Source organism: Dioszegia hungarica (assembly GCF_025882075.1).
Source record: "Dioszegia hungarica strain PDD-24b-2 chromosome Unknown MKK02contig_16, whole genome shotgun sequence".
NCBI lineage: Eukaryota > Fungi > Basidiomycota > Tremellomycetes > Tremellales > Bulleribasidiaceae > Dioszegia > Dioszegia hungarica.
The window spans coordinates 106,988-126,126 of NW_026515773.1; the positions used below are offsets into that span (position 1 = coordinate 106,988).

At 58.1% G+C, this 19,139-nt stretch overlaps 7 protein-coding genes across 7 annotated transcripts; 3 read left to right on the forward strand and 4 right to left on the reverse strand.

Annotated features, from left to right (window-relative positions):
* Positions 1–10: 10 nt before the first annotated feature.
* On the reverse strand, positions 11–2,149 carry MKK02DRAFT_18160 (uncharacterized protein; the record flags this gene model as incomplete). The annotated part of the gene is made up of 9 exons (XM_053085905.1): positions 11–189; positions 251–359; positions 409–648; positions 703–1,036; positions 1,083–1,233; positions 1,282–1,375; positions 1,427–1,532; positions 1,635–1,985; positions 2,028–2,149. 9 exons carry the CDS (start codon positions 2,147–2,149, stop codon positions 11–13), a joined length of 1,686 nt encoding a protein of 561 aa, XP_052943260.1.
* Positions 2,150–2,810: 661 nt separating this feature from the next.
* MKK02DRAFT_38137 (uncharacterized protein) lies at positions 2,811–4,118 on the reverse strand (the record flags this gene model as incomplete). The annotated part of the gene is made up of 7 exons (XM_053089949.1): positions 2,811–2,859; positions 2,908–3,028; positions 3,075–3,214; positions 3,262–3,482; positions 3,527–3,901; positions 3,950–4,044; positions 4,088–4,118. The coding sequence occupies 7 exons, from the start codon at positions 4,116–4,118 to the stop codon at positions 2,811–2,813; spliced, it is 1,032 nt and encodes a 343-aa protein (XP_052943261.1).
* An 833-nt stretch (positions 4,119–4,951) lies between these two features.
* MKK02DRAFT_38138 (uncharacterized protein) lies at positions 4,952–9,725 on the forward strand (the record flags this gene model as incomplete). Its single annotated transcript, XM_053089950.1, has 10 exons — positions 4,952–5,658; positions 5,706–7,038; positions 7,085–7,578; positions 7,628–8,202; positions 8,250–8,348; positions 8,405–8,645; positions 8,706–8,850; positions 8,901–9,071; positions 9,117–9,354; positions 9,403–9,725. 10 exons carry the CDS (start codon positions 4,952–4,954, stop codon positions 9,723–9,725), a joined length of 4,326 nt encoding a protein of 1,441 aa, XP_052943262.1.
* Positions 9,726–10,520: 795 nt separating this feature from the next.
* On the forward strand, positions 10,521–11,975 carry MKK02DRAFT_38139 (uncharacterized protein; the record flags this gene model as incomplete). Its single annotated transcript, XM_053089951.1, has 6 exons — positions 10,521–10,764; positions 10,827–10,921; positions 10,984–11,142; positions 11,194–11,239; positions 11,293–11,363; positions 11,406–11,975. 6 exons carry the CDS (start codon positions 10,521–10,523, stop codon positions 11,973–11,975), a joined length of 1,185 nt encoding a protein of 394 aa, XP_052943263.1.
* Positions 11,976–12,370: 395 nt separating this feature from the next.
* On the forward strand, positions 12,371–12,774 carry MKK02DRAFT_38140 (uncharacterized protein; the record flags this gene model as incomplete). The annotated part of the gene is made up of 2 exons (XM_053089952.1): positions 12,371–12,500; positions 12,572–12,774. 2 exons carry the CDS (start codon positions 12,371–12,373, stop codon positions 12,772–12,774), a joined length of 333 nt encoding a protein of 110 aa, XP_052943264.1.
* A 316-nt stretch (positions 12,775–13,090) lies between these two features.
* On the reverse strand, positions 13,091–14,937 carry MKK02DRAFT_28317 (uncharacterized protein; the record flags this gene model as incomplete). Its single annotated transcript, XM_053087531.1, has 2 exons — positions 13,091–14,686; positions 14,731–14,937. 2 exons carry the CDS (start codon positions 14,935–14,937, stop codon positions 13,091–13,093), a joined length of 1,803 nt encoding a protein of 600 aa, XP_052943265.1.
* Positions 14,938–17,354: 2,417 nt separating this feature from the next.
* Positions 17,355–19,002, reverse strand: MKK02DRAFT_38142 (mitochondrial carrier domain-containing protein; the record flags this gene model as incomplete). Its single annotated transcript, XM_053089953.1, has 11 exons — positions 17,355–17,411; positions 17,502–17,684; positions 17,758–17,947; positions 18,054–18,202; positions 18,253–18,283; positions 18,338–18,462; positions 18,513–18,527; positions 18,577–18,635; positions 18,699–18,800; positions 18,880–18,921; positions 18,975–19,002. The coding sequence occupies 11 exons, from the start codon at positions 19,000–19,002 to the stop codon at positions 17,355–17,357; spliced, it is 981 nt and encodes a 326-aa protein (XP_052943266.1).
* Between the last annotated feature and the right edge of the window lie 137 nt (positions 19,003–19,139).

Genomic DNA, 19,139 nt, shown 5'->3' on the forward strand with positions numbered 1-19,139 from the left:
CAGGCTCCGCTTATATCCGCCCCTCCAGCCGATCCTCAATCAGCCCCGCCACATAGTTCCCATCCACTGTGATTTCTGTCCCGTGGAACCCCTCGGGATAGAACACCTCGGGCAGCTCAGGCGCCGTGAAGCTGACATCGTGGTTCACGCCAAAGTGGCGCATGCCCAGCGCATGGGCTGTCCATTGGTCTGCTTCGTCAGCTCTCGGTACAGCTGATGCACTGAGAAGAAGAAGAGAGGTGAGACTTACAGTCCCTCGCGAAACCTCCTCGGAAGTACATCTCGATGACTGCGCTCCGGGGAGTTGCGGGCATCCAGAGGAGATGGGTTAATCCGTTCCCGTGGACTCCGAGCATGATCTAGATGTCAGCTTCGGTGCAGTCCTGCTCTGAAGAGAGGAAGACATACCGTTGTTTTCCCGGCCAGAGCCAATTGCTCCTCCCTGCTCAGCTTCTCCGCCTCTATGACGTGCAGCTCGAAGCCCAGCTTGTCCCTACTTGCTTCCAGGGCCAAGACCAGCCCCTCGTGGCTCTCCTTATTCAGGCGCCGCCTCGAACTCTGCCTGCTGATATACGTGACGACCGGCTTATACCCTCCCACCTTCTTCAGTCCGCCCGTCCGGTCGATATCCATATCCCCCGCCTCAGGCTTCTTGCCTATCGGATGCGCATGCGCCACCCTCGCCCCTTCCACAAAGTGGACCGGATCGATCGCGCCCCATCCCTCCATGTTCCGGTCGAGCACAGCTTCGGGCACGCCCGCAACGCGCAAGATCTGCCGCCGGATGGGCTCCCACCACCAGACACTGGCCTCTCCGACCCAAAGGGCAGAAGCGACGGTGCGCGAAGTGGGCGCGGTGTAGTCCCCGTAGAATGCGGCGGAGCGGTCGGCGAGCAGGGCGCGCTCGAGCATGTACGCCCGGGGGTGCGAGTTGTTGGTTATCTGGGCGAGGTCGTCCCAGTCTTGCGGGTACAAAAGGGCGATGGAGGGGAAGGCGGAGAAAAGAACAGTCGGATTGAATCTGGGCTTGTCGCGCCTAGATCATCAGCAGGTGCGGAACAATCCCAAGGCGCAGTACATACCATTGGTCAGCGTTCTGATGCAAGAACCAAGCGCGTCTTGGTGGAGGGAGCGTAGTTTCCCCCTTGGGCGTAATGTTCTTGTCGAGAGACGCATAAGCCCTCCAGGCGCCAAGCAGCAGCTCAGCTGAGAAGTGGTAGTAGTGGTCGATGACTGTTGAATCAGCTTTGCCAGACATCTTCGAATCAATGAGCAGCTCACATTGACCGTCATTGAATAGCCAAGTCATCCCGCCCATCCGCAGCACCCTTGGTCCCCATAGCTCGGCCGCCTCGGTAGGCGTGATGAAGATGATCTACATATCAGCTACGTCTGGACCGCTACTGCGGCGCGGGGCTTCACTTACCTCTCGACCCTTCGGCTTTCTTGCTTCAGCGTTCCCGGGCTCGTTGTCCGCTGGCAAGCCCGTCGAGGTCATATGTATGAGATCTGGCCATTCCTCCTGTCTATCTCTGATATGTCAGCAACGTGTCATGGCGACTCTCTTCATCTTGCAGCTTCCCTCCTGCTCCCATGCCCGACCCGCCGACGACACCAAGAAGGAAAAGACCTACGTGACCACATAGAAACTCCCATTAAAGACATACAGCCTATCCGCCAACGTCCACCCCGCCTGATGACCCAACAACTCCGTCTTGATATCCCTCAACTCTCCCTCCGTCCCCTTTACATTCCCCTCTCCGCTGGGATGAGCGATCCCGAAATCCTCATTCCCCTGATCGAACCCCTCTATCCTGTCCTCGGCAGGTATCCTCCCTGAAAAGTGCGTGGACCCGTAGGTCCGTATACTCTCGTCAAAGGTCTCTTCCCTCACTCCCGTACCTGTAGGGCAAGAGGTGGACGGTCCAGAGGTGGGCCATAACCAGTCCGGAATGTAGGTTTTGGGCTTGGCGGGCGCGGTAAGGCTGAGGGCGGGCGAGGAGGAGGAGGTGATGGGCGGTATGGACGAGAGAGGGGAGGCGGAGGGGTCCGGCCGAGGAGTGAAGAGGAGGTAGGAGGTGGAGAGGGTCAGAAGGACGAGGAGGATGTCTCGCCGGGTAGGGCGGAACCCGAGGTTGGTGGAGGACATGGTTTGTGGCTGAGTGAAGAAGATGGGGAGGTCTGCGCGTTCATGTAGTGGGGCAAGCCTGAGATCTTTGTTGATCTCTGCAAGATGTAGTGGACGCGTCTGAACACCCAAGCTGACCGATCGAGGTCACGGTAGGAGTCGACGCGAACCTGTACCTAAGATGGCGACGCTTCAAGACCCTTTTCGGGGTTACGTTCGGCGCGCGTGCTCCACCTGCCGTGGGAGCGATCTCTCTTGTTGATGGCGATATGCCGCTGTGAGTCGAGCGATAGCGTGACCGAGTTCTATCAGAGAGATGTGATACGATCGACGAGAGAAGCTGGTATCGATTTTTTGACAGTGGAGCAAGATCTAGCGCGAACCAAATAGCCGCACCCGGCTCGGCCGGCTAGCGGTCTCAGGCACGTCGGAGCTTGAACTTACAATCCTCATACCTCCGAGATGCTCATGTGGTCCAGCTGACCGCTTCCACGGTACTCGCAGGTGAGAGAGGAGGTGTCGTGTGTAAGTAGTGCATACATGTATCCTATATAGAAAGAGCCACGCAACAAGCAAGAACCCAGTCTCATTCCCCCTTGTCAGACTTCTTCCTACCAAACTCCTCCTACCTCGATCTATACTCGGTTTCCTATTCTTCCGCCTGACTGCTTCACATCGTTGTTTACCTGCGCTTGGGAAGCTCGTTGTCGGCGTATGCCTTTCCGGCGTATCTAAACTATCAGCTTTCGGCTCGAGTCATGCAACGGATCGTAGCTCACCCCTCCAATCCAGAAAGAGCGACAAGACCGGCAGTGACACCAGTCACGATACGGGGGTCCCAGATGTGGTTCCAGTGCTTGTAGCTGAAGTAGCCGACAGTGGAGAGGACAGCGACGTTTACTGATACTCAGCTTTGCTACCTTTCGCATGTGAATATTTAGCTCACCGAAACCAGCAAGACCGCCAAAGACACCGGGCCTGAGGACAATCTCCTTGGCCTGCATGTACGCCCTCGAACCCTCACGCTTGGCCCGCTCGGCCTCGGCACGACCCTCGGGTGTTGACAGGTAAGACTCGGTAACGTAACTGAGAGTCAGCTATGTACGCACGACAGCACGCGCGCTCTAGCTCACCCCTCGGCACCGAAGAGAGCAAGAGTACCGGCAGCGGCACCACCGACGAGACGGCGGTCCCATGGCTGGTCGCGGCGGGTGTAAGCAAAGTAGCCGAGAGTGCCGAGGAGGCCGACGTTGACAACACCCATAAGGCCACCAAGGGTTCCGGGGCGGAGAACAATGTCCTTCGTCTTCTCCCAGTATGGCTCGAGCTTGTTCTCGACCTCGTTGAGTTCGGCCTGAACATCAGCTTCGCCCCGCAATTCTGCAGTAAAGAACTGACCTTGGCCTTCTTCTTGAGGTCCTTGGCCGCGTCCGAAACCTCCTTGCCGGCCTTCTGCGCCTTATCGTTGATCTCCCTGCCAGCCTTCTGGGCCTCGGCGCTCAGCTCCTTGCCCTTCTTCTCAGCCTTATCACCGAGCTCCTTGCCCTTCTTCTCGGCCTTCTTGGCTCCGCTCTTGACATCCGCCTCGAGATCCTTCTCGACCTTCTCCCACTTGGTGGTGTCGATGGGGACGGGGGTGGATGCGGGGGCGACGTTAAGAGCGTTGGAGGTCTCGGGCTCGGCGTGCTTGAGCTGGATAGGGTCTGGGCGGGCGGCAAGCTCGTCCTCGATTGGCGGGTGCTCAAGGTCGCTTCCGGCGGGGAGGACGTTGATCTGAGAGTCAGCAGGTTGATGTGCACATGTTGGAAGAGCATGACCTACCTTCTCGCCCTGGTGGAGACCGTGTGCGCCGGTCTCGCCTTCAAAGTGGCCATCTGCGAGGCCCTGGTCGGGGTGGGGCATCTCTCCCGCGGGGACTGCGAATCAGCTTGATCCTTTTCCGAGTGGAATTTTACGCACTGTTGCTCTTGGTGGCAGAGGCGTAGGACATCGTGTTGATAGCTTGGAGGTAAGTGAGAGCTGTGATGGATACAAAGAGATTGATAGGAATGCGAAAGCCAAGTTGTGGTCGCAAGGGGAAAGAGATCTAATAATGGGAACGAGCAGTCGCTGACGTCACGTCAAAGGCACGACAAAGTCACGCGGCAGCTCTTCAGGGTACTTACCGTGACCAGGCGGTTTTGGCCTGTGACACCACAATTGGGTGACTCAACTGAAGAGGTTCAGCCAGGCAGTAGGTCAAGAGTCGCTTCAATGCATAGCCCTGCTTGGAGGAAGCCTCTACAGAATGTGGGAAGGCTTGAATAGCCCGCTCAGCGACCTTCGATGCTACACCGAAGACACATGGCTCGTCTGAGGTCTCCGAGATGCGTTATGAAGGTCACTGTCGCCACGACTTGCCCGGTCGGTGACAGGTGACCAGGTTGAGGTGACCTGTGACCGTTGTCAGTTACTGATCGGAGTTACAGTATCCGGAAATATAAGTTGGCTGTGAGCGAGTCTGAGACGGTGTGGCACTTTTAGACCCTGGACAAGGTAGCCCCTGGAGCACCAGCTGGAGAGCGCGTCTGCCTTTGTTTTTGTCTGTCACGTCCAACCTCACACCTCAAAGGCAGCTCACCTCACCCAAGTATGTCGATACACTAGCGACACCTACCCACTCAGTCATTCGTTACACAACAGTCAAGCCACACGACAACTACCCCACCTCCACCTCCCCAAGCTGAGACATCCCTTCCGATGAATCGCGGTAACGCTCCAACCTCGTCGTGGGTTCCTCCGGCCGGCCCATCGCGTTCTCATCCAACCAATGGCGGGCGTTCTATGCCACTCATAGACCTCACAGGCTCATCCGACGAAGACGACGTACAAATCCTACCTACCGGCGCGTCATTGTCGTCCAAACCCAGGTCAGGCGCGTTGGCTCCAACGACCAAACCGAACGTGCCTCCATTCAACGTCAGGAAGGGCGTTACTCCTGCTCTGGTCGACTCGTGGAAGGCCAGCGCGGGCTCCGCGTCCAACCGCATTCCTCCATCGTCATCGTCGTCTTCGCGAGACGGCCTGCAGGTCCCCTCCAGGAAGCGGAAAGGCGAGGACCAGCTCGACGCCATCTCGATCGGATCGGCCGACTCGTCACATAGCCACCGGCCCAAGATCATGCCCTCCTCTTCTTCATCTACGGCTCGGCGGGACCTTGAGTCTCCCCGCAAGAAGCCTGTCATCCCACCGTCCCCGGTCAAGGCCAGACCTAGCGAGAAGGGGTCCGTCGCGTTGCCATCTTCCAACCGCGTTGAGCCTAGGCTGGGCGAGCGAAGCAAGTTCAGCAAGAGCGTCAGCAGGGAGAAGGTGGAGCTTGGCGGTGGCTCATCCTCCACTTCTGCCTCTAGTAGCCGGCCGAGGATGAGCGACTCCGTCAGCGGGAAGGAAAGGGAGAAGGAAATGGTCGCGGGAAGCAGTAAGCGTGCTCAGAATCTTGACACGGTTCATGAAGGGAAGGCAGCGGTGCCAGGCTCTCGAGACTCCGTTCAGTGAGTCCATCAATTATTTACAGGCAGAACGCAGCTGACACCACTAGACCTCTACATCCCATGTTTACCCAAAACCGCAAGGTCCCCAAGCCTGTAGCCAAATCCTCCCCACTCAAGTCTTCCACCAGCGCGCCCTCCTTCCGTCGGACCGCTAGCAGCACCTCCTCCACCTCCATTGTCCCGAGGAGCTCTAGCAGCGCCATACCGCCGAAGCAGACCTCAACTTCCAGGCGCGTCCCGGAATTGGTGGACGACTTCGAAGACCTCTTCAAGGAGGGTGAGGCAGCTCCCGTCCGTCCTGCTCAACCCTCGCGTACAGCCGCACTCGCCTCTTCGGGCTCGTCCTCTAGATACCGCGGCGCGTCCATCCCCGTCGTGGAGATCCCGCCAAGATCGGCTCGTCCCCGTCAGGCGCCCCCTGTTCCCGCTACGCCCACTTCTCAGTCTACCCAGCCGGCCAAAGTCAGCGGCCCGCTGCGATCCGTCATCAAAGCAGACCCTACCAAGCGTCGCGGATCCGTTGAATCGTCCGTACCCCCAACTCCGACCAAGTCAACGGGCAAGCCCAAACCCGTCCCCTCGGCTCAACGCCACACCACTTCTATCTCCAGCGCCAAGCACCCTACCCCTGCAGGTCCTGCTCGGTCGCCCTCGTCCGGCGAAAAGAGGAAGCGCGATCACATCGTCGAAGATAATGCGGTTGCTTCCTCATCCAAGCACGCTTTCTCCTCCAAGGTGGCGAAACACTCACCTCTGGCTCCGGCGGCGCGTTCCCGCTCCGAGCCTACGGCCAACCAGCCCCCGGTAAACTACAAGGTCCCAACGATGGGTGCGCCGGATACAGAGTGGGCGCGGAAACCCTCGACCGCTATGGCTGCGCAAATGGCAGGTAGCCCGGCCAGAGCTCGTCGGACCGGGAGCGTGACACCCGCCACTTCCAGCTCGGCACTTAGTTCCGCACCTGGTAGCTCCCACCTCACCTCCGCGCCGGCATCGTCATCCGTGACATCCTCCCCTGGCAAGCCCGTCACGCCGCGTACTGCACCCGGCGGTTCGTCCCGAAAAGGCTTTGGCTCGTCCGCCCGTCCGTTGGTCCGGACCATCTCGGAAACGTCTAGCTTGACTTCGTTGTCATCACAGCCTACGCCCAAAAAGTCGTTTTCGGGCAATCACACCCCGCGCCGGCCCACATCGTCCGCACGGCTCATGGATATTACCTCGTCCTCCCATCGGTCCCCGTACAATACGCCGAGTAAAACCCCTCGACGCGGAAAGGACGATACGACGCCTCGGGCCAAGGCTAAAACTCCCGAGGATGTCATCGACCTCGCGGGCGACTCGGAGCCAGACTTCGAGATAGAGGAGCAAGAGGTGGATCTGGTGAGCATTTCTTGAGCCGTAGCAGGGATTGGAGCTGATGTGTGAGCTGGCCGAGTTCGCCGAATTTGAATTTGCGCCACAGAGCCCGCCGGGTGCCATCCCGCCTGCAACACCTGGTAAGATGCGTATCGTCGGTGCTCTCTCCGCCGAGGACCTTGCGGAGGAGAAGAAGGATCTCCTTGTTACCCCCACCCGCGCTGCGATGCTCAAGCAGCAACGCCAGAACACGCCTAGTAAATCCGGCTCGCGAGCGTCGAGCTTCTCCTCCCGTCACACGCCGTCTATCTCGGCCGTTCTCGCGTCCCCCAAGCCAAAACACCCGGCCTTATCGCCGGGTGCGGAGGAGCGCAAGAAGCGGGCGGAGAGCATGGACCGTAAGATTGAAAGGGATAGGTTGATGGAGGAGACCAAGGAGAAGGCGCGGGCCGCTGCGGAGGAGGAGGTGCACCAGCGAAGGATGAAGTGGGCTGCCGATGCCGCGGCCGCGGCAGAACAGTCGGACGATGATGAGGTGGTGGATGTTAGCTTTATTGCTTCTGCGTAAGTCTCCACTTTGCTTGACCTGTTTGGATCACGCTAAGACTTGCAGGACTCTCATAGCTGCCGAGACCCGGAAATCGCATCGTCAGGCCGGCTCTCGCGTTCCGGCTGATAGTCCCCCTCCGGCCGCTCCTGCGCCCAAACCCAAAAAGACGGCGGAGGAGCGCGCGACCGAACGCCTCTTCTCCAAGATCGCGGCGACACACGAACAGGACACGTCTTTCGAGATGGCGTTCGGGTCGTCCAACTCTGGAATGTCCGAGTCGCCCGAAAAGCGACCGAAAGGCGCCCAGCCGTATCCTACGCCGACGTCCCGCGATCCGTCGACTGAGCCGGCGTTCCCTGGACGAGATGCCGGCTCGGGGATGCGGACGATGGCTCAGATGTCTAGGGTATCGCTCCGGGATCTGAATGACGAGGATCGAAGTGCAGCCGAGATGGTTCTTGAGGATGCGAAGGAGGCGGAGGCTGCTGCGGCGGCGTTGAAGGCGGAGGTGAGGTGGGCGGGAGTGTGGCAGGAGGAGCAGGCGGTCCTCGCCAAGGCTGAGAAGGTGGATATTGCGACTGAGGGGGTTTATAAGGGTGGGATGTGGGGTACGGGGATCAAGAGCGCGCAGAGAGGAGGTGAGTTGCCGGGCGCAGGACAAGGGGCCAGATAGCTGACCTAGCAGACTATGACTTGCTTCTTATACTCTCGGCGTCTTCTAAGGCCATTTCTCAGCTCGACGCAGCGGCTACTCCGGCCCTCGCTACCTTCTGCTTGCAGACATGTGAGCTACGTAGTCCGGGCCTGATGTCCATGCCGGAACCCAAGCTGACTCTTTAGTCGTACAGAAGAACGCCACCGAAGCGTTGGCGTGCCTGCTTAGCTTCGTCGATTCGGCCAAACACCATCCACTCCAATCCTCCTCGCATGTCCGGGATACGGTCTTCAGATTGTTCGCCTCAATGGGGATGAGGGAGTCAGTCTTGCCTACCTTCACCCCGGTTGCGGACGTGGGCAAGCCCCGTGCGGACAGGGACAATGTGCTGGCTGGGCTGGCTGAGCTGCTCACCAAGCTTGCCGAGTGAGTCAATACCCCCCAGTTCTGCTTCGTCAGTAACGGAGTGTTAAGCTGATCAAGTAGACGCGGTCACTTGCTAGGTCAAGAAGCGGTCGAGCTTGCTCCTGTATTCTGCTTGCTGTATGCCGATCCTACCACGTCGCCGGCTACCAAGGATGCGGTCCAGGCTGCGCTGAAGGCGATGTGGCCTGCTTGTCTCGACGAAGTGGTGAGCTGGACGTCACTCGGGCCTCGAGGGAGAAGTGGCTGATGTCGCAGGACTCTGTCGCTCTCGCCATGAGCATCTGCAACGCCACCGACGACATCCCAGCCGTCTCCAAGCGGGAAGTCTTGTATGCTATCGGGATGTCGTCCGAGCAGTCGAGAGAGATTTCCCGATGGGTCGCAGCTGGTCTGCTGGCGCCGGACTCTCTTGGCAAACTGCCTGTCGTGAGTCCTCCTCAATTGTCCTTGGGGGTTGAGCTGATGAGACAGGACGAGCCGCGTCTCGTTCCCCTCCTGCCCACGATCCATCTCGGCATCATGGTGATCATCGATGAGCTCTCCGAAGATACTCCAGACCATATGTTGGTCGACCATCTCCTGGCATTCTTGTACGAGATGCTGGGGGATGTGAACCCTTTGGTTGATATTCTGCCGATGACCAAGGAGCGGGAGCACCATGATTCGGACCGGATTAGGGTATGGGTCTTGAGAGCGGACGCGATGATTAGTGAGTCCTCCCCGTCGACAATGAAGGGGAAGAGCTGATGGAGATCAGAACGCACGACAAAAGCTACCACGACCGAAATCTCCAACAAGATCCGTCTAGGCCAACTCGCCAGTATAGTCGACATGAAGATCAAAACTGCGTTCTCGCGCCGACGAGATGCCGAGGATTCTGCGAAAAGAAAGGCGATGGCTGCCGGTGGGAAGGGGCTGGAGAAGGGTCAAGGGGGACAGTCGAGGTTGTCGTTTGGGAAACGCCTGACTGTCTCGACTGGTGATAGTGAGGATGAGGAGGAGGAGGAGGAGGAGGAGAATGCGCTGGCGGATGTGAGCGCGTGCGTGGACATGTACAAGGACAGCGATGAGGAGGATTAGAATGTGTAGATCTGTAGAGCGATAGAGAGGTAGAGATGAGGAGAGAGGAGTGTACAAGTATGGGGTTCATTCAGGTTGTACCAAATATGTAGAGTAGGGCTCCGGTCTGTACAGTATGTAGTTCGGCTTGATCTTTCGGATACTGTATGATGCGAAGTGTGATTCATTGCTCGCCTAGATAAGTGGGGCGCTCGGCTGGTCGCATGGAAGGCTGTGGAGCGGGCCGCATGGTTTGGCAGCTGTCGATTTCAGGCACGGCGGGGCAGATGCGGTATTTTGGGGTTCAGATCCCACACGCATAGCACTGCTTTCGATCTTACATTGTTCAGCGCTATTAGTCTCGCTTTCGAGGAGTACATCATCGGGCTCTGGCTCCCACAAGACGACACACATCACCGCCTGCAACACCTCAGCCAACCGCCAAGCCAAAAGGCGCGTCCGACGTTCTCGTCACCGAGTTGCAGCATCAACAAAAGTCAAATCTCGCGCTGTCTTTGCTTTCAACCAACATCATAACAATCTGCCCATCATGCCTATGTGGTCTACCCGTACGCGTCCCGCCCCGCCTGACGGTGAGTAGTACCTGTCCACCCCAAAGATATTCTGCTGTGGACCGAGGGGACGTTGGCTGATCACGCGTCTCCTTGATGCTCCTCACCCGCACCTCACGGTTCCGCTCCTTTCTTGCCCGCCCCGTCTTCGCCACCTCACCCGCGTCGCCACTCCCCTGTCTCACATCTGGGCCATCTCCACATTCTCCTTCACCTCTACACATACGTATACCTATAACGCACGATGACGACGGAACAACCACCTACCTTCGCTGCTGCTACCGCGCCGCCGCCTCCGCCTCCGCCTCCCGCACCTCCTCTTGGACCGGCTTTCGAATCATCAGGCCCACCACCCCGATACGCCGCTGTCGTGAAGAAGGTCTACCCATACTCCCTTCGACCGATCGTCATCTTCGTCTCTATCCTCGGGGCGATATGGGGCATTGCCATGGGGGTTGAGTGTATCCGGGATCGAGCGGACTCGAACTGTATGTCGTCACCTCGCTCTACCGTGCTCGGACGATTGTGCGGAGCAGAGCTGATGTCCCAGCGTCAGATAGGCAGAAGATGATGGCACTTGCACAGGGGATCTTGTACTTTGTCATCGCCCTCATCGAAGTTGCCTTTATCGTCATTGCGTTTATGGTATGTCTGCTCGTACTCACCTCATCCAAAGCTTTGTCCAGATGCCTCCGGCTGACAGACAGCACAATCTATCTGTCGGACGCCTCATCATCGTTCTCGCCCCGCTTGGGGTGATTCTTACCCTCGGCGCGCAGATCCTGAACGTCGTTCGGCACTTTATCCTGAAGAGCGACTTGATTGCGCAATGCGCGGCAAACACGTTCGGGGCGACATACCAAAATGTGAATAATCTGTCGAACAATGACCCAAAGATTGAAGCTGATCAAGCGTAGAGCAGTGGGGTCGAGCAGAAAATCACGGGTGATCAGGCAAGAAACAGTGAGTCTGCTAAGGCTGGCCGGCCGCCTGAAGTACAGAGCTGACTGCGGAAGTCTGCACTACGGCTTGGGACAGAGGTACATGGACGGTCATTGCCTGGCTTATCGTCTCTGTCATACTTGCCGTACGTTCTTTCTATCGATCCCGTTCCAACGCTGACCTGTAGGCCATCTTCGCCTCCCTGACCCTCGCATTCTACCGCCAACTTCTCGACCCCTCTTCCGTCCGCACCCGCCAACGCGGGAACGCCGTCGAGACGTACGCTCTGCAGCCCAACGACCCATACGCGCACAACCCTCCCCCACCCCTCCACAACCAAGGACAACAAGCATGGATGGTCCCTCCCTATCCTGGTCCGCCCGGGCCGCAGATGCAGCCGGGGTACGAAAAGGGGGACTATCAGCCCAGTGCCGAGTGGGCGTCATATGGGGTCGATGGGAGCCCACAGCGTCCAAGCTCAAGGACAGGAGGGGCAGGATACCAACGACCGCTGAGTGCGAGTGGATTTGGGGGTGCGGGGAGCAGGGCGCAGGATGAGGCGTGGGAGCGTGCAGAGGCAAGCGGGCCGACGGCGCATCTGACTGGAGGGAGACGGAGTCCGAGATTGGACGTGGAGAGCGGGTATGTCGTCAAGAATACAGAAGAGGATGAGGCGTGGGAGCGGGCGAGGACGGAGGGTGTCACGGCGCATCTGACGGGCGGGGGGTCGAGGCCGAATGGAGGGAGGTTAGTGTGAACATGGCGGAGCGTTGTGAGCGGGGAAGGGCGATCGCGATAGTCTGTCGAGCAAAGAGGTAGCTAAACGATCTTTGATGCTGAGCCACGCAACGTAGACCCCATAATATGCTGTTTCGTACATCTGCACATCGCCAGGCCTCGCGCTATCCTCTTAAGCTTGCGCATATGCGTCCCAGCGACAGCTGGCAGCAGTCGAGGTGAGGCCGGCCGGCAAGTAACGGCCCGGAGCGGCCGGTCCAGCTGCAGCGTTTCTAGCTTGCCTGTGATCCTGCGACTCCCCTATTCTCTTGCCTAAACTTGACTTTGTTGTTCGCCCAATCACACAGGCCAGCCACAACGTGTCCCGTTCCTCTCCCCATACCATACCCCTGATCTCCGTTTTCATCGCTCACCATGCCCCGCTTTGTCTGTTACTGCCCCGACTACCCCAACTCGCTCGAGCGCCGCCTCTCCGTCCGGGCGCAACACCTGGTAGCTGCCAAAGCGGACCTGGCGAAGGGCGAGAATGAGATGGGTCGGCAAAGTAAGTCCCTCCTTCCTCGCCTTCCGTGCGGAAGAGGTGGCCTAGAGCTCGGGCAGTGTGCTGATCAGCAGTAATGGGCTCGCCCTTCCTCCCTCGGCCCGGAACTGCCCAACGCGACTCCCCTCCTCCCGCAGGCACACCCAACCTGGCTGGCAGCTTTATGATCTACCAATTCGAGACGCGGGAAGAGTGTGTAGCGAGATTGCAGGCGGATGTGTACTGGACGGCGGGGGTGTGGGACAAGGAGCGGATGGAGGTGGAGGAGCTGGCATAGTGGCTGATGTAGTCATCTGCCTTGATTCGTTATGTCTGCTCACTATTGAACCAAGCTGACTCGTGGACTCTTCAGCTGAGCAGACGTCGAAGGAGTAGGAAGAACAAATTTTGCATGGTCCGGATCCTATGATGAAGGTTGTATCTACAGCTGAGTCCTATGATGGTATCTATGCTACAAAGTTTATACTGTCCTAATCCGCTCACTACTCCAAAGTCCCGGTATCTGACTGAGTATCTAGATCTACTATATACAATCGGGTAATGTAAACAACAAGGATGATCAGAAAAGGTGGGTGCTCGAAGAAGAGGGTGTTTTAGGCAGATACAGCGTCGAGCTCGCTCGCGCGCCTCCGGAAGGCAAGACGGGATTTTGGCCGATCCGCCTCGGCCTCGGCGGCGTCAGAGGATGTGGGGTAAGGGGCCCATTGGAAGCCCTTGGTTTTTGTGGGTGGGTGGATACCGGCCGCGTGGAACTCGGTCTCCTCGTCCGAGTCGTCTGCGGGCGGAGGGGAGGGGGTGCGGAGCTCGTCGTCCCACTCGCCCGAAGACGAAAGGGATTCGGAGGAAGAGGAGGCGTAAAGAGAGGGGAGGGGATGAGAGGCGTCGAGGTCATCCTCGTCGGAAGCGACGGAAGACGGAGGGGATGGAGGGTCAGCCGGGGCGAGGACCGGAGTGACGGACCGCTCGAGGGTAGGGCGGGAAGGCAGCTTGGAGAAGGATTCGCCGAGGAGCTCGTAGCATGGCTCGAGGGGACCAAGGCGGATAGAGACGGCAGCGTGGGTAAAGGCGGGAGCCGAGGGAGTGACGGGCGAGGTGACGTCGACGACTTCCGCGTCCTCAACATCCGACACCATCCCTGGTTCATCATCCTCCATCATCGCCGGGTGGATAGCGCCCGCCAACCGCCGCTCTTCCTGCGCCACCTCCTCCGCCGTGACCGACCGCCAGAGGTTCGACCTAGTCGTTGGCCCCACCGCGATCGAGACCCCACGCTTCAACCCTCCGTTGGACCACGCACACCTGAGCGCCTTGTCGACCGCGCGACCCCGCTCGAGGCTCTCGAGCCAGAGGCGCTTGGACTCTTCCTTCTCGTACCGGCTGTTGAGACGGGCGATGCTGTGCAGCCGCGATGCGATGTGGGTGAGACGCTGGAGGATTGCGGTGTAGGCCGGTTGGTGAGATGCAGGGAGAGCGTGGGCGGGAGGGATAGAGAGGAGGAAGCATTGAGGAGATGATTCGCCATTGAGGGAAGAGTAGATGGATGTGGCCGGGGTAGAAGAAGCCGAGTCGCAGCTGACGGTAGACTCGTTGTCAGAGTCCACTGATCCCGCTGAGAAAGTCCGGTACCGCTTCAATGGTGCCCTCGTCCCCTTCTCCATGCCTGTCTCCGCCAAGATCCTGTCCACCTCCACCCGCAACCCCTCAAAGTCCTTCAGCCGCCGCGCCGACTCGCTGGCGATCGACCATGGAAGGTACGCTGCTGGCAGCTCCGCCTTGAGAGTGGGAAGGACGAAGCGACGGAAGGTGTCGACGAGGAGTGACCGGGCTTGACGCCTGTGTACCCGGGCAGGAGGGATGCGGCTGACCTGAGCAGAGGCGGGTGAAGGGAGGAGGGGCGATAGTAAGGAGAGGAGGAGGGAAGAGGTTGATCGTCGAGCGGTGTGGGAGATGGACTGCCGGCTGGATGAGGATGCGATGCTAGACCCGCTGGTCTGGCGTGAGTGAGCGGGTGTGGACTCGGGGGTAGCGGTGACCGCTGCAGCGGGCGCGAAGGACAGCTCGACCTCCTTGCAGACGCGGTGGAGCATGCCGATGCAGGTCTGGTTGATGGGGTAAGACTTTTGCGAGCCATCGATGAAGTTGACGGTGACCGACTGGCTAACGAGAGAAAAGGTGACATCGTCGATGATCTGTCGATCAGTTGAGTCCATGCCGAGAGGACCGAAAAACTTACACCTGTCATCCAGCTGGCCTTGTCACCGAGAAGGGCATTTGGGCAGTCAATGTCTTCCTGAAGACACACCGACTTGTGTGCGAGGAGGTTGGGCGGAAGAGGAAGTGATCGCGCGGTGTAGGGCTGGTTGGGCGGAGGGAGGGTGAAGAGGATAGTAGGTGGGTTGGCTTGAGCAGCCGTGGGTGCAGGGAGGAGTCGGAGGAGCATGGTGAAGGGATGAAGTGAGAGTGATGATGGCACAATAGATAAAGGTGAGATGATGGAGGGAGTATCAAGTCGAAGGAATGACTATATACGTTGGGTCGACAGGCTATAGACGTGTAGAGTCTAGCGTCCCGTTGCAAGCCTAGTGACGGTAGCCGAAGGGGTGCGCCTTATCGGGTGTGGCTGATGTGGGTGACGGGAGGTCCGATGATGCGATCAGAAGGCCGGAGACCTATACCCAGGGGTGCACGATGTGACCTGAGCGATGATGGCGAGTGGTGTTCGGCGACCCGATGGCCTGACAGGAGGTCGGAGGGTGTGGATCAGTCGGGACTGAGATCGATAGGTGGTTCGGTCTTGTGCACGGTGAGGGGTAGGTGTCTCGGAAGAGAGTCAAGGGGGCTGAAGGGGGTTGTTATAGGTGAGACGGGTAGTGCAAGTCGAGACAGGACAGGAGGGAGGTAGGTGCGGCGGGAGCGGGACGGATATAGGAGACAGCTATGTAGCTTCCCGCGATGGGTACGAGTGAGTGATTGATGGGCTGACGGGGGTGCGGACGGGGAGTCGTGTACGAGCGCGAGAGTCATGAAACGAACGCCTCCCTGCCTTCCCTCCTTCGCTTCCGTGTCTAGATGAGTCTGAAAGGGAGGGAGAGCAATAAGCCTAAACACACGCTCCCACACACACAGACATCCCTTTCGCTATCAGCTATTCCACTGAGCCGAACAGAGAATCTGTGTACGACGTCCATTGAGAAACGGCTGCTCCATCCGCCTGTCTCGGAACGCCTTCCCCCTCACACGCCGTGGCGCTACCCGCGAATGCTGGCATGAGCTTTGATAACGGGAGGGAGTGGGTAGTTAGTTACTATTCACAAGAGGACGGGAGTAGCAAATTCGAGAGTATGAATGGGCTTATCTCCCGGCGAGTTCAGGGAAAGATCGATCCCTCCCGTCGGGATGACAGCATCCCGAGGACTCAGGAGTGTGTTTCATACGGCATCACTCCCTGACCCTGGACGTTGCCCCTTGTTTCGTATCTGCGGACAACGCCGCTTGACGTTACCCCGCCACAATCGGCAGCTGGGTGTATTACGACGACCGCCTATACCGAGCTCGGCAATGCTTAAGGAGCAGCTATAGCCTTGCATAGAATGACGACGTGCAGTGCATTATCGATAGAGATCTCGGTTCCAAGCAATCACGGTATGTAGCTAATAGCGGAATCCGGGGAATCCGCGGCTGTAGGAGGTGTACGCAGCGCGATAGCGATTGAGATACTATTGAGATGCGGCTTCCTCAATGCAGTCGCTGCCACTGGCGACTCCTGCTAGCTCCGCAAGACTACTCCGCAGCGAGATTACAGCAGTGCTCAGGCTGGAAATGGCCCCAAGACTATCCTCAGTGCATCAATAGTGTCGATCACTCCCTGCGTCCCTTCCGCGGCTCTGTCTGGAGGGACGTTTCAAAGCATATCAGAGTAGATCAGAGTGGCACCTCAGAGAGAATGTGGCTATTTTACCCACAGATGTGCATCCGATCTACTCCTACTGAACGAATGCTATCCTGTCTGTGTCGCAGAGTGATCTTCCTTCTACGCTTCTATGGGAGCGGCTAATGCTAATGCTAATGCAAACCATGCATAGTCCCTGGGGAATGGAAGACGTCTTATTGAAAAGTGACGGATCCGGCAATAATGATATCAGCGACGATGCGAATGCAAAGGCAAACGCCACCATCTCACATGCCTTGTGCCTGGTGTGCCTGGGGCTCTATGTGGCGTCCGTCGCCGCCGGCTGACAGACGAGAGTCTCAGATGGGACGTGGTAGGGAGGCTGCAAGTGGAGGGATGACACGCTGTGGCTGGCAGCCTGCTCACATGGATCGCACATGCCGCTGACGCGTGCTGACGAATCTGTGGCGTACATTGTCTCGTCGTGACGTTCCGTTCCGTTCGCCGACAAGGAAAGGAAGTCCATGGAACGCGAGCAAGTCGGCATCTTGTCAAAGAATGATGCAATCCTACGCGTATAGTATCGGCAGTCTCAGAGACGAGGCGTGGCACGTTGTGGCTGAGATGAGGCTTGCCCATGTGCCGCTGATGAGTGCGGCGTGTGGGGCGTAAAGCTGATAGTGTGCCAGCCTCGAAGAAGGAAAGAAGCCCATGCAATGCAAGTTGGTGCTGTCTAGATTATTGCTACACTATGACGAGTCTGATGACGTCTGAAGCCTTCCGTTCTCCGCATGCGTCGATATCGGTGTCACGTACTCGCTGAGCGTCGCTGAGATGGCTCTTACGAGCTGGAGGGCCAAGGGAGGTGGTGCTCTGACGTGGAGACGGGAGAGGGCCAGCCATCCTTCAACGAGACGAACGGGCCGCGGGCCATGCGGTATCTGCAAACAGACGCGGAGGGGCGGCAATCACTTGGACATGCCCGCGACGCATGCTTCGAAAGTGAGGAAGACGACCATGTTGACCTGAAGAGTCAGCTCAGGTTCATCCCACTCCCCTCATCACACTCGCGCAAACCGATACTATTCGGTGCGCGAGCAGGCGGGAGAACCTACAGGTACAGCCCTAATCAATGTTGGTCCCAAACCGGCAAACATGACCCTCCAGCCTTCTGTCCTTATCGCCTGATTCGCTATTCTCCATATTGACGGTGGCTTCTTCCTGACTGACCCGGCCGAATCGGTCTGCCAGGAAGCGGCTTGAGAGCGGGTCTTCAGAACATCGAGAGGAAACGTGGCCTAATTGATCAGCACTAACCATATCTGATACGCTCCTTACACCGTCTACTGATCAGCTATAAGGGGAACTTACCATCCAAGCGACCACGCCCGCCAGTCCTCCAGCTACCATCAGCTCCCACGGCCTCAGCGCGTGCAGCTCCATCTCTGCCTCGTCGATGAGGGATTCATGATGATATTGCCGGCCACTGGAGGCCTGCGAGGGGTAGGCCGCATCGATAGGTGCTCGCCGGGATTTAAAGAATCGGCACGAAGCTTCATATCTGCCTAGTCAGTATCGTCGATCAATGATCACAGTTTCTCCGCCCCTTTCTACCAGAAACTTGAGGAGTCTGACGCAGAGACAGGTAAGGAGACTGATAGACTGACGTGAAGAAGTAAGGGCCATATGCGAGGTCACGAAGAGCAGTGACCGTAAAGCCGCGATACAGACCCCGTGCTCCATCTGTACGTATAATATACCGGCAGACGGTAAAGATAGAGGGATTGAGGTGTGGAGGAGAGGACTGCTGGCGGATCTGATCGGGTCAGTTATCGCTCACGCTGAAGCATGCTAGCTCGGGTTTACTTTGATGAGTTCCGTCGGACAGGTGATGAGCCTGAACCATCAGCAGCTGTACTGAGGGGTGATAAAGAGGCCAGAGAAGACTTACGAGCTAGCAAGACCACTTCCTGCGCCGGCTAGGCAGATCTGGCCCAGACTTGGTTCTTGTCCAGAGTCGGCGGGAAGTTGGAGCTTCATAAAGAATGAATAGGAAGTGAAGACGACGCCGTTGATCTGGATAATTAGATGGGGTGAGGTGAAGCTGGACTCCAGAGAGGACATACGAAAGCTATACCTGCCTAGACATATCAGCTTATACAACAGAGAGGTGGAGGACGGAGAGCTTACCATAGGTGACATGACACCCTTGAAGAGCCCATGCGTGCCTTCTTCCCGGATGATACTGGCTGGAGGTATCAGCTGATGGCTCTAGCACTAGGTCCATTGCTCAGGAGACCGATGCAACGCACCGAAGGCGGAGCGTATCGACGTGTAGCGACCCTTGAACTCAGGTGTCTGGTATCGGACCTTGACGACGTCGAATGGCTGACCAACAACAAGGCCCGCTACGCCTATCCGCTCGTCAGCTTTTCTACGCCCGAGAAACAGAATAGCAATCATAGCTGATCCGAAGGGCGAGGTAGGACTCACCTGCTATGACACCAGCCGTAAAGTCCACAGCTGGCGAGACATCTTTTGGCCATGAGCTCTGGCACGCGGGCGAGCAGGGTAGAAGAGGGACATACCGGCTTTCGAGGACTCCCCATTTGACATAGCTTGCACCTTACAGGCTCGCGTGAGACGACGTGTTGGGACTCGTAGTGGGTATGTAAGAGGCCAATGCTCGAGGCTAGCAGCTGAGGACGATACGAAGATGTGGTTGTCGGCCGTCTCACGCGAGCTCGATAAGT